Source organism: Pseudorca crassidens, chromosome 2 (assembly GCF_039906515.1).
Source record: "Pseudorca crassidens isolate mPseCra1 chromosome 2, mPseCra1.hap1, whole genome shotgun sequence".
Taxonomy (NCBI): Eukaryota; Metazoa; Chordata; class Mammalia; order Artiodactyla; family Delphinidae; genus Pseudorca; species Pseudorca crassidens.
Window position 1 is genome coordinate 84,780,304 of NC_090297.1, and position 15,313 is coordinate 84,795,616.

The window sequence follows — 15,313 nt, forward strand, 5'->3', positions numbered from 1 at the left end:
TTTTCTCCTGCATATATTTTAAAATATTTTTCTGTTGGAAGAACTTTTTTCATCAAACATTTGGTCATACTGAAACACCCTTATCAAAAGAAAAGCAGGGTAGATTTTCAGTTAAAAAATTTTTCCTCATGAGCTCGTAACTCCAGTAACTCCAGTGTAATGTGAGTTCTTTAGCATTGATGTTAGGTCGCTGTGAAGGCAAGGATTTTTACGTTTATTCCAGTCTTATTGCAATGATCATTCCTTTAAAAATGTTTAAATTTTCTCATCTTGGGCCAGCAGCAGCTCATAATACCGGTAATTTTGATACTTACCTAAAGTATCATTTCTTCCTCCAAAACTTCAATTAGCCATTTCTTTAAAAAGAATGGTCCTTTGGTGAGACCTGGTCCTTAGAGACCACAGTAATGTGGGTGCAAAGGTGCCAATTGCTTTTAGGTTGTTGTTGTTTTAAGGTTTTTTTCAATTCACAAAGCTAACAAAATTTTTTTGAGACAAATATATTTGAACTCATTTATTTCCAGTTTGTATGTAATTTTACAATTTTTCCTCTTCCAGTTTTTTGTTTGTATCTCTTGTATGTTGTAAACTCTTGCTTGCTAGTGTTAACATAATTGCATATATACTAGTTTCTTTAAAAAGCAACATCAGTGTTAACATTAACGTTGTAATACAGTTTTAAGACGTTTGCAGTTATTTTTGTCCTTAAAGTGTATTTTGCAAAGAATGTATAGTAGTAAAATCACAGAATTTTTAAATCTATTGAGATAATTCTGTGTGCGGTTCTACCACCAAGCCAATAGTTAGGTTTATTTGTTACATTTTGGTTTTCATTTTTAGGGAATTTTTTTCATGTTGAACAAATTTTCCAAAGTCAAAACTGCAAAACAAGATACATTCATGGATGTCTAGTCTTTCACTCCTGTCCACTCTACTTTGCTTTTTCTATCCCCTTATGGGTATCTATTTTCACTAGTTTTTGGCTTATTCTTTTATTTAGTAGAAGTAAATGTGAATTTCTTTTTACGTGCTAGCTCCCACCATCTTAGGGAAAAGGTAGCACAGAATACACAGGGTTTAATATCTTACCTTTTTTACTTAATGAGAAATACACTCTGGAAATCACTCCATGGGTATATATGGAAAATCTCATTTCTTTATACCACTGTATAGAAAGTATGCAAGTGCCTCAGTTCCCCCTAGCCATAGTATAGTATATTGTCAAATGCTTGGGGTTTTGTCAGTCTGAGAGGTGAAATGGCATCTAAATCTAGTATTAATTTGAATTTGTTTTTACTGTGAGCAAGATGAAACAACTTTTCTGTTTAAGGATAATTTCCATTTCGTGTGTGCTGAAAACTAATCTTATCTCTTGCCTATTTTTTTATGAGTAACTGGTCTAAATTTTCATAGGAATCTGTATTTGAAGGTTTGATTCTATTTTTGGCTCAGGTTGTTAGGAACAGTTTCAAAATTTTATCTGAATAAACTACAACAATTAGATTTTGTTCTATTTTTCTTTTTTCTCTTATTTTCATTAAAATATGTTTATTGTGTTTGACCAGATATTATGATCTGTATGATTTCTTCTCTATGGAACTTACTGAGGTATTCATTACATAGTATGTGATCCACTTTTGTGACTTACATACTCATGTATAAACATAAAATATTTTCTTCTGAAAAATTTTAAAGTCTTATCTGTTGCGTTTGTCTCTTAATTCATCAGAAAAAAATTTAATTCATTTATTGTACGAGGTGGGGATCCAATTTCATTTTTTCTTCTGTCTTTTTTACTCTTATAGAGATAGCCAGTTAAAATATGCAGTGCTGTTTTTTTTCACATTACAGATATATATATTTTAGGGTAAAGGCTAAACCACTATAACAAAATGGTAATGCAGAACATAGTGGTGTAAATAACCTAGAAGTTGATTTTTCATAAGTGAAAGTCCTGCAGTTGTAAGAAAATGGTATCAGTATGCTCCATAAGGTTATTCACTGGGCTAAGTTTTTTTCATCTGTTTATTTCCATGACCTAATGATATATAATTATGTTTTTTTGGTTTTGCTTACCTAATTCTCACCCAAAGTTTGTCTATTGTTGTCTTGTTTTCAAAAAATCAAATTTTGGTTTTATTGATCCTCTTCGGTATGTCATTATATGTATTTTATATTTTTATTGGTTGTATGAGTTTGTGCTTTCACAGCTTTTAGCAGGTATGTAGCACTCAGTCCACCTCCTTTGTAGCACCTTTGTGTTCGTGGAGGCCAGAAATACATGAGTGAGAACCTTCCTTTCTCTCTGAGAATCTCATTTTCCTCAGGAACTTGATATTCACATCCTTGTCCCATGTCTTTCTGTCATGGTTCTCTTTTCTCCAGAGGAGAAAGTTGTTGGGCTAGTCTCAGTCCTGAAACCTGTCAGAGCCCAAGGACTGTGATAAGATGTTATCTCTGTTTTTCAGATGAGTAAGTTAAGGTTTAGAACAGGTAAGTAATTTACCAGTGACATAGTAGGTGAAAGCTGAACTACGGAATCCTTTTTCTTAAATGCCATATGGCATAATTGTCATAGAAACAAAGAAAACTAGGTTAATTCATCACATCAATCGACTAAAGAAGAAAAATCATATGATCATATCACTAGATGAGGATAAAACATTTGACAGAATTCAGCACCCATTCATGATAAAAATTCTCACTAAACTAGAACAGAGGGGAACTTCAACTTGACAAAGAACCCTACAGCTAACATCATATTAATGGTGAGAAACTCCACACTTTCTCATGAAGATCAAGTACAAGGCAAGGATGTCCTTCCTCACCACTTCTTTTCAACATCCTCCTGGAATTCCTTGCTGATGCAGTAAGGCAAGAAAAGGAAATTAAAGGTATACAGATTGAGAAGGAAGGTATAAAACTTGTTTGCAGATGACATGATAGTCTATGTACAACATCCAAAAGAATTGACAAAAAATTTCATGGAACTGATAAGTAGTTATTGCAGGATTGCAGGGTACAATGTTAATATATTAATAGGAAAGTAAATTGCTTTCCTGTATACCAATGGTGAGCAAGTGCAATTTGAAATTAAAAACAAAATACAGTTTACATTAGCACCCCCAAATTTGAAAATCTTAGGTATAAATCTAACAAAATACATATAAGATCTACATGAGGACAACTACAAAACTTTGATAAATGAAACCAAAGAACCAAATAAATGTGGATAGATATTCCACGTTCATGGATAGGAAGACTCAGTATTGTTAAGATGTCAGTTCTTCTGAAATTGATATATAAATTCAGTGCAATCCCAATCAGAATTCCAGCGAGTAGTTACATGGATGTCAACAAGCTGATTCTGAAATTTATATGGAAAAGCAAAAGACCCAGAAAGCCAACACAGTATTGAAGGAGAATAACAAAGTTGGAGGACTGATGCCACTCAACTTCCAAGATTTAATATGAAGATACAGTGATCATGACAGTGTGGTTTTGGTGAAAGAACAGACAGGTTGATCAGTGAAACAGAATGGAGAGCCCAGAATAGAGCCCCCCCCCCATAAATATAGTCAACTTATTTTTGACAAAGGAGCAAAGGTCTCCCCAACAAGTGCTACTGGAACAGCTGAACATACATGTACAGAAGAATGAATTGAGACACAGATATTACACTCTTCACAAAAATTAACTCAAAATGGATCATAGACCTAAATATAGAATGCAGAACTATAAAACTTTTAGAAGATAAGGTAAGAGAAGATCTAGATGAGTTGGGTATAAAGATGTCTTTTTAGTACCACACCAAAGACATAATCCATGAAAAAAATAATTTATAAGCTGGACTTTTGCAAAAGATACATGTGATAAAGGGCTGTTATCCAAAATATACAAAAAACTTTTAAACTCAGCAATAAGAAAACAACCCGATTAGGAAATAGACCAAAGAACTTAACAGACATCTCACCAAAGAAGATATACAGATGGAAAATAAGCATTTGAAAAGATGCTTCACATCATATGTCATTAAGGAAATGCAAACTGAAATAACAATGAGATACTGCTACACTGTCAGAATAGCCAAAGTCTGGAACACTGGAAACCATGAATGCTGGCAAGGATGTGGAGTGTCAGGAATTCGCATATATTGGGAATGCAAAACTATATAGCCACTTTGGAAAACAGTTTGGCTCTTCTTACAAAACTGACCATACTCGTACTGTACGATCCAGCAACTCGTTGGTATTTATCCAAAGGAGTTGAAAACTTACGTATACACAGAAACCTGCACGTGGATCTTAATAGCAGCTTTATTCATAATAGGCAAAACATGGAAGCAACCAAGATGTCTTTCAGTAGGTGAATGGATTAATAAACTGTGGTACGTCCCAACAATGGGGTAATTATCAGCAGTAAAACAAAATGAGTTATCAAGCCATGAAAAGGCATGAGGGGTACGTGGTACCATAAATGCAAATTACTAAATGAAAGAAGCCAACTGAGAACGCTACATACTATGTGATTCCAGCTATATTCTGAAAAAGGCAAAACTGAGGAGACAACAAAAAGATCAGGGGTTGGGAAGAGTTTGGATGAATAGGCAGAGCACAGAGGATTTTTAAGGTAGTGAAGATACTGTGTATGATGTTATAATGATGGATATGTCATTACACATTTGTCCAAACCCTTAGGTATTAAAATGTACAGTATTAAACCCTTAGTTAAACAGAACTTTGCGTGATTATGATGTGTCAAAATAGGTTCATCCTTGGTGATAAATGTACCAGCCTGGTGGAGGATGTTGATAATGGGGGAGGCGACGCATCTTTGGTGGCAGCGGGTATATGGGAAATCTGTTCCTTTTTCTCAATTTTATTTTAAACCTAAAAGTGTTCTAAAAATTTTTTAAAAATACTAGGAAATTTTTTGTTGTTGATAGTGAACCAATAATGGATGTCAGCAGTTCTTAAACTTCAGCATGCATCAGAAGCATCTGAAAGGCTTGTTAAAACTCAGGTTGTTGGATCCTGTCTCCATTGTTTTGTTCAGTATATCTAGGATGGATCTGAGAACATATGTTGCTAAGGAAATTTCCAGGTCTAATGCCGCTCTAGGGACCACACTTTAAGGATCTCTAAAGTATCTAATTCTGTATATCATATCATGTCTTTATAAAACAATGCCATGCTGAATCTTCCATACTTTGATTAAAAAATTAAATATGATGTAAATATGGTATTAACGTGACTTGATACTATGTTTTTATTTTTCTCATGCTTGTATTTCTGTGAACTTGATGCTAGCAAGTAGAAAGCTTTTTAAAAAGGGGATGACGTATAAATATTTTTTCATCACTGTGATACTTATTATAATACAGCTTATTAAAGTATGAGTTTAACACAAATTAACATAAATTTTATGGTTAATTTGGATTGTTTTGGACTTTGTAAAATGCTTTGGTAAATTATCTCTTTTGTACATTTTTTTCTACTTTGGTGGTTGCATTCAACTTTGTCCTGATTGTCTAAATCAGCCAGTGTTGATTTAGTTATTTTAAATATTAATTACCCATGTATGTAAGTATACACATACTTAAAATATGCAAAACAGTTGATTTAGCTATTTTAAATATTAGTCTGCTCACACATACTTTTATATGTACACACATTTTTAAAATAGTTGAAACAACATTGGTTGGTTTGAACAACTGTGCAGTTCTGAGAACATACGATTTTTAACCTTTTCTTTAAAGGATTTAAAGACATGATTCAATCTCTTTATATTGGTAGAAGGAAATTTCTCATTCCATAGATTTTTGCCTTTGTTTACAGTGTTCTAGCCATTGGAATATATACCTAATTGTTTAATTTTAATGATTATGAAAATGAATTGTCCAGCTCATGTAAATGAGTTGTCCAACTCACCATTGTGAAGTTCTCATTTTCTAAAGACCTGAGTTATCTGGATGAGTAAAGGGCTATGAGGCTGAAGGATTCACAGTGTCTGTGAGAAAGTCCAGGTGCTGTGGCATTAGTTTGTTTATTTAAAAAAATGATGTAGTTCTCCAAGGCTTCTGATTATGAAACCTAATCAGTTTTCCTATTTATTGTCTGTTGGACTTGGGTGAATGGAAGGAAGGAAACACTGTTGGCTTTGTGGAAAAGGAAGAGATGGATAGGAGAGTGGAGTTAACTTTTTATTCTGGGATTAAATTTTTTATTCCCAGTAGTGTAACACCTGACATTTGTTTTGACATTTGTTTTTCAGTGTCTGTTTTTCAGACACTGTTTGAAAAGTTACCAGATAAGTGACAGACTTTCAGATTAATATTTTTAAATGTAAAGGGGTCTTATGCTAATTTGTTCTTGTTTTAACAGAGAGGATCTGACGAACTACTCTCAGGCAGTGTTCTCAGTAGTCCAAACTCGAACATGAGCAGCATGGTGGTTACAGGTAAGTGTTAACTCTCTTAACAGTCTCATAATTTGCCATTTTGCAGAGCAGACTGTTAAAAGTTTAGTGTGTTTTACCAGAATAGCCTTTATTTTTAAATACTCTGTGTTGAAACAGTTTAGAGAAATTTTACTATAGTATGTATGTGTCAAGTGAAAAAACCTTGAAGTGGGTGATTTGTGGGCAAGTAACTAAATCTGATTGCTTTTAATCACAAAAATGTAACCTTTTTTTCTTTCATATTACAAGTTCCCTCACTCTCACTCCTTTTGTACTTTTGTGCTTAGCTTCTGTTGTGTGTCATAAAATATTTTTAAGTATTTCTTCTCTATCCCATAAATCCTAAAGCCCAAACTGTAAAAAAAAATACCATAAGATTCAGTTGCATAGCTGTTTTTTTAATGTGCTTTAAATCTTTTTTCTGTGTGGTAACAGTATTTTTAACTCTTTGGATTGGTTTCCTTTATTTATTTACTTGGAAATATAAAATGATTTATTTAATCTTCATAGTTAGGGTGTTTAAGCTTTATATGTTTGAAACATTACTGTTGGTTGGTTGTAATGTCTGTCTATAAATAAATACAGACTAATTTTTAGAGCTTAGTTTTATGGCCAATGGACCAAATTTGAATCTGATGATGACTGAATTAGTTTGCCTTATAACCCTACATTTTATATTATTACCTAAAGCCAAAGTTTCTTTTTTCTAAACCCTTTTCTGAATTACTTGTTTTAGGAATCGTATTGGGCAATATAAAGATTGTAAAAGAATGGAAGCATTTTGATTTCCTTCAGGTAGCCATGCTTGTGTATATGTACACCTCAGTGCACATGTACACATCCCTGACAATTAAGCAAAAATTATAATGAAGTATTTTTCAAATATAGTTATAATGATGTTAAGATGAATTTTTCTGCACATCATCATTACTGAGTTTTCCATGTCATGATTACAAAGCAAAGTCACTAGGCCATGATTTTGATAGTTAAGGTACCATGTACAAATAATTGAACAAACAGGCTCAAATATCTGTATCTCTGCTTTGCCAGTTTCATGTTTTTTGAAATAGTACATTTAATGATTGATAATGGAAATGTTTTCTAAATTAATATGTAGGGCTATGACAGAGTACTGGTAGCAGCCTTTCCTTCTTTCCATCTTTCCCCAAAATCAAAAACTACAAAACTGAATAAAATATATGGGACAGCTGTTGTCTGGAATTGATGAGTAAATAGTACAAGATAATGAAACCTGAGATAAGGGAAACATATGAAGTGAGTCTCATGAATACTTTGGCTTTTCTGCTTTGGGGTACCCTACTGTTGTAGCACATGGAGGTGGAGCTGAAGTAAAGCATGGAGGTCTCACTGTGCTGAAGAGACTAAGATTGGAATTTAAAGCTGCTGAGACATATGGGATTTATGGAGAAGGATCCTGAAAAAGGAACTTGTCCAGGGGTTTGGGCATTGGTTGGAGGGCCGAATTTGGTGTGGGGATTCTTACTTAATTCAGAGTTTTGAATAATGGCTGGGCTGCATATGTGTAGGTTGAGACTCTCCTGGTCTATCAGAAATGACCAACTGTGGGTCAGAGCTAGAATGGTGATTCCATAGGTTGTGCAGTGCTCTGAGACATTGGAGTTCTGGGTAGTTAGAATGCATATGTCTTGCAGATAGACATTCTGTTTAGACTGCAAAAAGCTCAGGTCTTAAGAGAAAGGATCATACACTATAGTAAGTGACAGCCATAAGACTAAGTTAATAAACTCTGATAGTCCAGCCTGACAAGACATGAAGGATTCACCAGTAATTGAATTGCCTGCCTAAATAAAACAATGTGCCCTAAGGAAGACAACATGATTCAGTCTTCCCACAACTATCATCCACAATATCCTGCATACCATCAAATTTTACGAATCCTGTGAAGAAGCATTCAATAAGAATAGACCTCAAAATGACCTTGATATTGGAATTAGCAGACAAGGACTATAAATATTTTTAAAGCTATAAAAGAAAATATTGAAATAATGAACATGGAAGAATGTGTTGAGAAAAGAACTATAAAGAAAGCATATAGAAATGCTCTAATTGAAAAATACAGAATTTGGAATGAAAAATTCACTGGTTGGGAGTAACAGCAGTTTGAAGACAACTGAAGAAAGGTTAATGAACTTGAATACAGATTGATAGAAATTACTCAGCTTTCCAGAGAGAGTAAAAGTATATCTTTGGGGAGATCAAGTAGTCTAACATACATGTAATTGCAGTTTCAGAGAGGGAGTAAAGAGAATGGTGCCAAATATATGTAATTGAAGCAGTAATAGTTGAAAACTTCTAAAATTTGAAGAAAACTGTCAGGTAGGATAAGTAAAAAGAAACATACCAAGGCACACAATAATCAAAATATTGAAATCTAATAATAAAGAGAAAATCTTACAAGCAAGCAAGAAAAAGATATCTCACAGGAGACTAACACCTTGCATTAAAAGAAAAAAAAGTTCTTTAGGCTGAATGGAATAGCACTAGACAAAACCTTGGATCTACAGGAAATAACAAGTAGTACCAGGAATGGTAAATAAATGTGTGAAAATTTTAAAAAGCTATCTCTTTTACTCCTTTAAACTTCTTTGAAAGACTGTTTAGGTATACAGAAAACCTTTGAATTATGTGGTTCATTCTGTACATAGATGTTTATATGACAGTGATTAGCACAAAGTGAAGATAAATGGAATTTTACAGTCTAAGGTTTTTATATTACATGAAATGATAGAGTATTAACTCTTACATAAGAATATTCTGGTAAATTAAAGTTGCATATTGAAACAATGTCTTTAAAAAGGTACAAAGACTTACATTCAAAAGCAAATAGAAAGTTGGAAGGCTGACTCCTGCTTTTAAAAGTTATTGTAAACCATACAGTAATCAAAACAAAGTCATATTAGCATAAAGAAAGATAAATAGATTAATGGAACAGAATAGAGAGTCCAGAAATAAAGCCACACAGTTATGGACAACTGGTTTTTGACAGAGGCACAAAGGCAATTCAGTGGAGGAAAAAAATAGATTTTTCAGCAAAGGATTCTGTAACAATAGGCTATCCATATGCTGCCAGCAACAGCAGCAACAAGCTATTGATACTTGGATCTATACTTCATACAAAAATGAGCTCCAAATGGACTTTGATGTAAATGTAGAACCTAAAAATTATAAAACTTCTAGAAGAAAGCATAGTAGAAAATCTTTGTGACCTTGGGTTATGCAGAGATTTCTTTAACGTGACCCCAAAAGCACAATCTATGAAAGAACAAATGGGGACTTCATTAGTTTTAAAAACTTACATTATTCAAAAGACATTGTTAAGAGAATGAAAAGATAAGCCATGGAGTGGCAGATCTTTACAAAGATGTCTGATACATATACATATGTATATATATAGCTGATAAAGGATTTTTATCCAGAATATACATAAATTCAGACTACATATATAAACTCTAAAACTCAACAATAAGGCAGCAAACAACCCAATTTGATAAATTGGCAAAAGTAATTGAATTGGTCAGCAAAAAAGATATACAGATGACAAGTAAGCACATGAAAAAGATGTTCAACATCATTTGTCATTAGAGAAATGCAAAGTGAGATAACATTACACATCTCTGCAACAGCTAAAATTTGAAAGTCTGATCATACTAAGTGTTGGAAAGGATGTGGGGGAACTGTAACACTCATATACTGTTGATGGGAAAGTAAAATTGTAGAACTACTTTGGAAAACAATTTGGCAGTTTCTTAAAAAGCTAAACATTTACTGTATGATCCAGCTATTTGTTTCCTAGGTGCTTACCCAAGGAATATGAAGGCATATACTCATTAAAACACTCATATGAATGTTCATAGTAGCTTTATTCGTAATATCTAAAATCCAGAACAACCCAAGTGTCCATCAGCAGATGAATATATAAAAAGATAGCTCTTTTGGTATTGAATTCCATTGCATACAGTAAAATACTGTTTGGCCATATAGAGTGACCTATGTTACATGCAGCAGCAGGGATAAATCTCTTAAATAATTATGCTCTGTGAAAGACGGGAAAAAAAAGAGTATGTCCGGTATGAGTCTATTTATATAAAACTCTAGGAGATTGCATATTAAAGCAAATTGGTGGTTGCTTGGAATTTAGAGGTGGGTAGAGCAAGGGGGAGGGTTGTAAAGGGCATAAGGAAATTTGGGGGTGATGGATATATATATTCCCTTATGCTGAAGGTTTCACAGATGTAAATATATGTCAAAACTTGTCAGATTGTAACTTCATAGACATCTTATTTTATGTGAATTGTACCTCAAAAAGACTATTTAAAAAGAAAAGCCCATAGAGGAATTAAAATGGAATACTATCAAATATAGCAAGAGAAGAACAACAAAACACTGGACAGTTAGAAAATAAAGAGCTAGGTGTTAAGCCCAGTCATAAACGTAAATGTAAATTGGTTAAACTAACATAGTTTAGTGCAGTAACCACTAGTTTTGTGAGACTGTGGAGCATGTGGAATGTGACTACTCCTAACTGAGATGTAAATGGGTTTGTGTGTTCAAAGACGTAGTACCAAAAAAATAACACAAAATCTCATTTTTTAAAATACTGATTTATATGTTGATATGGTAATATTTCAGATATATTGGGTTAAAATATATTATTAAAATTAATTTATTTGCAACTATATGCCAGTAATATGGACAACCTGGAAGAAATGGACAAATTCTTAGAAAAGCACAACCTTCTGAGACTGAACCAGGAAGAAATAGAAAATATAAACAGACTAGTCATAAGCACTGAAATTGAAACTGTGATTAAAAATCTTCCAACACACAAAAGTCCAGGACCAGATGGCTTCACAGGTGAATTCTATCAAACATTTACAGAAGAGCTAACACCCATCCTTCTCAAACTCTTCCAAAAAATTGCAGAGGAAGGAACACTCCCAAACTCATTCTGTGAGGCCACCATCACCCTGATACCAAAACCAGACAAAGATACTACAAAAAAAGATTACAGACCAATGTAACTGATGAACACAGATGCAAAAATCCTCAACAAAATACTAGCAAATAGAATCCAACAACACATTAAAAGGATCATACACCATGATCAAGTGGGATTTATGCCAGGGATGCAGGGATTCTTCAATATATGCAAATCAGTCAATGTGATACACCATATTAGCAAATTGAAGAATGAAAACCATATGATCATCTCAATAGATGCAGAAAAAGCTTTTGACAAAATTCAACACCATTTATGGTAAAAACTCTCCAGAAAGTGGGCATAGAAGGAATCTAATATAATAAAGGCCATATACAACAAACCCACAGCAAACATCATTCTCAATGGTGAAAAACTGAAAGCGTTTCCTCTAAGATCAGGAACAAGACAAGGATGTCTACTCTCGCCACTATTATTCAACATAGTTTTGGAAGTCCTAGCCACAACAATCAAAGAAGAAAAAGAAATAAAAGGAATCCAAATTAGAAAAGAAGAAGTTAAACTGTCACTGTTTGCAGATGACTTGATACTATACATGGATAATCCTAAAGATGCCACCAGAAAACTAGTAGAGCTAATCAATGAATTTGGTAAAGTTGCAGGATACAAAATTAAAGCACAGAAATCTTGTATTCCTATGCACTAACAAAGAAAGATCAGAAAGAGAAATGAAGGAAACAATCCCGTTCACCATTGTAATAAAAAGAATAAAATACCTAGGAATAAACCTATCTAAGGAGGTAAAAGACCTGTACTCAGAAAACTGTAAGATGCTGATGAAAGAAATCAAAGATGACACAAACAGATGGAGATATATACCATGTTCTTGGATTGGAAAAATCAATATTGTGAAAATGACTGTACTACCCAAAGCAATCTACAGATTCAGTACAATCCCTATCAAATTACCAATGGCATTTTTTATAGAACTAGAACAAAAAATCTTAAAATTTCTATGGCGACACAGAAGACCCTGAATAGCCAAAGGAGTCTTGAGGGGAAAAAGGGAGCTGGAGGAATCAGACTCGCTGACTTCAGACTAGACTACAAAGCTACAGTAATCAAGACAATATGGTACTGGCACAAAAACAGAAGTATAAATCAATGGAACAGGATAGAAAGCCCAGAGATAAACCCACGCACCTCTGGTCAACTAATCTGTGACAAAGGAGGCAAGGATATACAGTGGAGAAAAGATAGTCTCTTCAATAAGTGGTGCTGGGAAAACTGGACAGCTACATGTAAATGAATGAAATTAGAACACTCCCTAACACCATACACAAAAATAAATTCAAAATGGATTAGAGACCTAAATGTAAGGCCAGGCACTATAAAACTCGTAGAGGAAAACGTAGGAACAACACTCTTTGACATAAATCAAAGCAAGATCTTCTTTGAGCCACCTCCTAGAGAAATGGAAATAAAAATCAGAATAAACAAATGGGACCTAATGAAACTTAAAAGCTTTTGCAAAGCAAAGGAAACTACAAACAAGATGAAAAGACAACCCTCAGAATGGAAGAAAATATTTGCAAATGAATCAGTGGACAAAGGATTAATCTCCAAAATATGTAAACAGCTTAAGCAGCTCAATATTAGAAAAATAAACAACCCAATCAAAAAATGGGCAGAAGACCTAAATAGACATTTCTCCAAAGAAGACATACAGATGGCCAAGAAGCACATGAAAACCTACTCAACATCACTAATTATTAGAGAAATGCAAATCAAAGCTACAGTGAGGTATCACCTCATACTAGTTAGAAGGGGCATCATCAGAAAATCTACAAACAACAAATGCTGGAGAGGGTGTGGAGAAAAGGGAACCCCTTTGCACTGTTGGTGGAAATGTAGATTGATACAGCCACTATGGAGAACAGTATGGAGGTTCCTTAAAAAACTAAAAGCAGAATTACCATATGACCCAGCAGTCCCACTACTGGGCGTATATCCAGAGAAACCATAATTCAGAAAGACACATGTACTTCAGTGTTGACTGCAGCACTATTTTACAATAGCCAGGTCATGGAAGCAACCTAAATGCCCATCGACAGACAAATGGGTAAAGAAGATGTGGTACATATATAGAATGAAATATTACTCAGCCATAAAAAGGAACAAAATTGAGTCGTTTGTAGAGATGTGGATGGATCTAGAGACTGTCATACAGAGTGAAGTAAATCAGAAAGTGAAAAACAGATATCGTATAAACGCATTTGCAGGGCAGAAATAGAGACACAGATGTAGAGAACAAACGTATGGACAACAAGGGAGAAAGTGGTGGAGTGGTGCTGGTAGGATGAATTGGGAGATTGGGATTGACATGTATACACTAATATGTATAAAATGGATAACTAATAAGAACCTGTTCAAAAAAAATTAAGTTCACTCCCTTTTACTTTTTGATGTGGTTACTAGAATACTTAAAATTTATGTGGCTTTTGGTACGTTTCTTTTGGACATTTGTAGTCTAAGAAGTCCAATTAAAAGGCAAAGAATATCATACTGGATTAAAAAGTAAGACCTAATTACGGTGTCTACTGCTGTCGTCAGGTTGAAGTACAGAGACACAAGTTGAAAGTAAAAGGGATGGAAAATAATATTTCACGCAAACAGTAAGCACAAGAAAGTTGATGTGATTGTATTAACATCAGATGAAGTAGAATTCAAGACAAGGAGTATTACCGGGTATAAAAAGGCATATTTCTTAGGGTCGAAAAAGTCAATATATTGGAAAATATAACATTCCTTTATTTGTATATTAGTAATAACAGTTTCAAAGTACATATTAAAAAATGACAAAATTAAAAGAGAAGCAGAGAAATCTACAATTTTAAATTTACAATTGGCTGTGGCTGTTTTAACATTCCTCATAGTAATCGATAGGACGAATTGATCTTAAAAAAACAGTACATAGAGGATTTGAACAATGCTGTCAGCTTGGCTTAAGTCACATTTACAAGACATCCAGTAACTGCACAATAGCCTTTTAAATGTACATAGGATATTCAACATGATGTTAACATAGCTTACAATAAATTTCAAATGATTGAAGCTCATATAGTACCTGATTGTAGTGGGATTTACAGAAATCTAGGAAATTACCAAATATTTAGAAATTTACACAATTCTGAAAAGCACATGAATCACAGAAGATATATAGGGCATATTTTTGACTGAAAGAAAATACATCATATTTTAATCATACACCAAATGAAAATACATCTATATTTTCTTGGAATATAGAAGAAAATATAGAAATATTTTCCCCACAAGAAGTGCATGGGGGGAAAATAGTTCTATATTAGTACTTATCTACCTACACTGGAAAATATCTGTAGCAGAAAAAAAGAAAGGTTTAAAATTTCTGTCAAGAAAGAAAAAGAAAACAAATTACCAGAATCAGGAATGAAAGTGGAGATATCACTACAGATCCTACACAGTGTAATAGGACAGAAAGACAGTATCACAAGCGTCGGTAATGCTGATAAATTCAGCAACTTAGGTGAAATAGACAAACTCTTTTATAAATCTAGTGAACCAAAATTGATATAATAGATTACCTCTATATTATAATATTATAGATATAGATTACCTTTATCTCTATTATCAAAATTGAATTTTTAATAATAAAAAACATCTTTTCATGGAGATTACTCAGGCATAGGTGATTTCACTCGTAGGTGGTTTTCACTTGTAGGTGGTTTTACTCAGGCATGGGCGGTTTCACTGTTGAATTTTATGAAACTTCAAAGTAAGAAATAATAGCCATTTTTTCTTTTAACCTTTTTTAGAAAAAGAGAAGGGGAATAC

General features: G+C 33.5%; 1 protein-coding gene across 4 annotated transcripts in view; it reads left to right on the forward strand.

Annotated features, from left to right (window-relative positions):
• PTBP2 (polypyrimidine tract binding protein 2) overlaps positions 1 to 15,313 on the forward strand; it is an 83,432-nt gene that overhangs the window by 15,237 nt on the left and 52,882 nt on the right. For all 4 annotated transcript variants that reach the window (XM_067726985.1, XM_067726986.1, XM_067726987.1 and 1 more), the window contains exon 3: positions 6,384 to 6,459. In XM_067726985.1, coding sequence (XP_067583086.1) covers positions 6,384 to 6,459 — 76 coding nt within the window. The remainder of the gene's footprint in view (positions 1 to 6,383; positions 6,460 to 15,313) is intronic.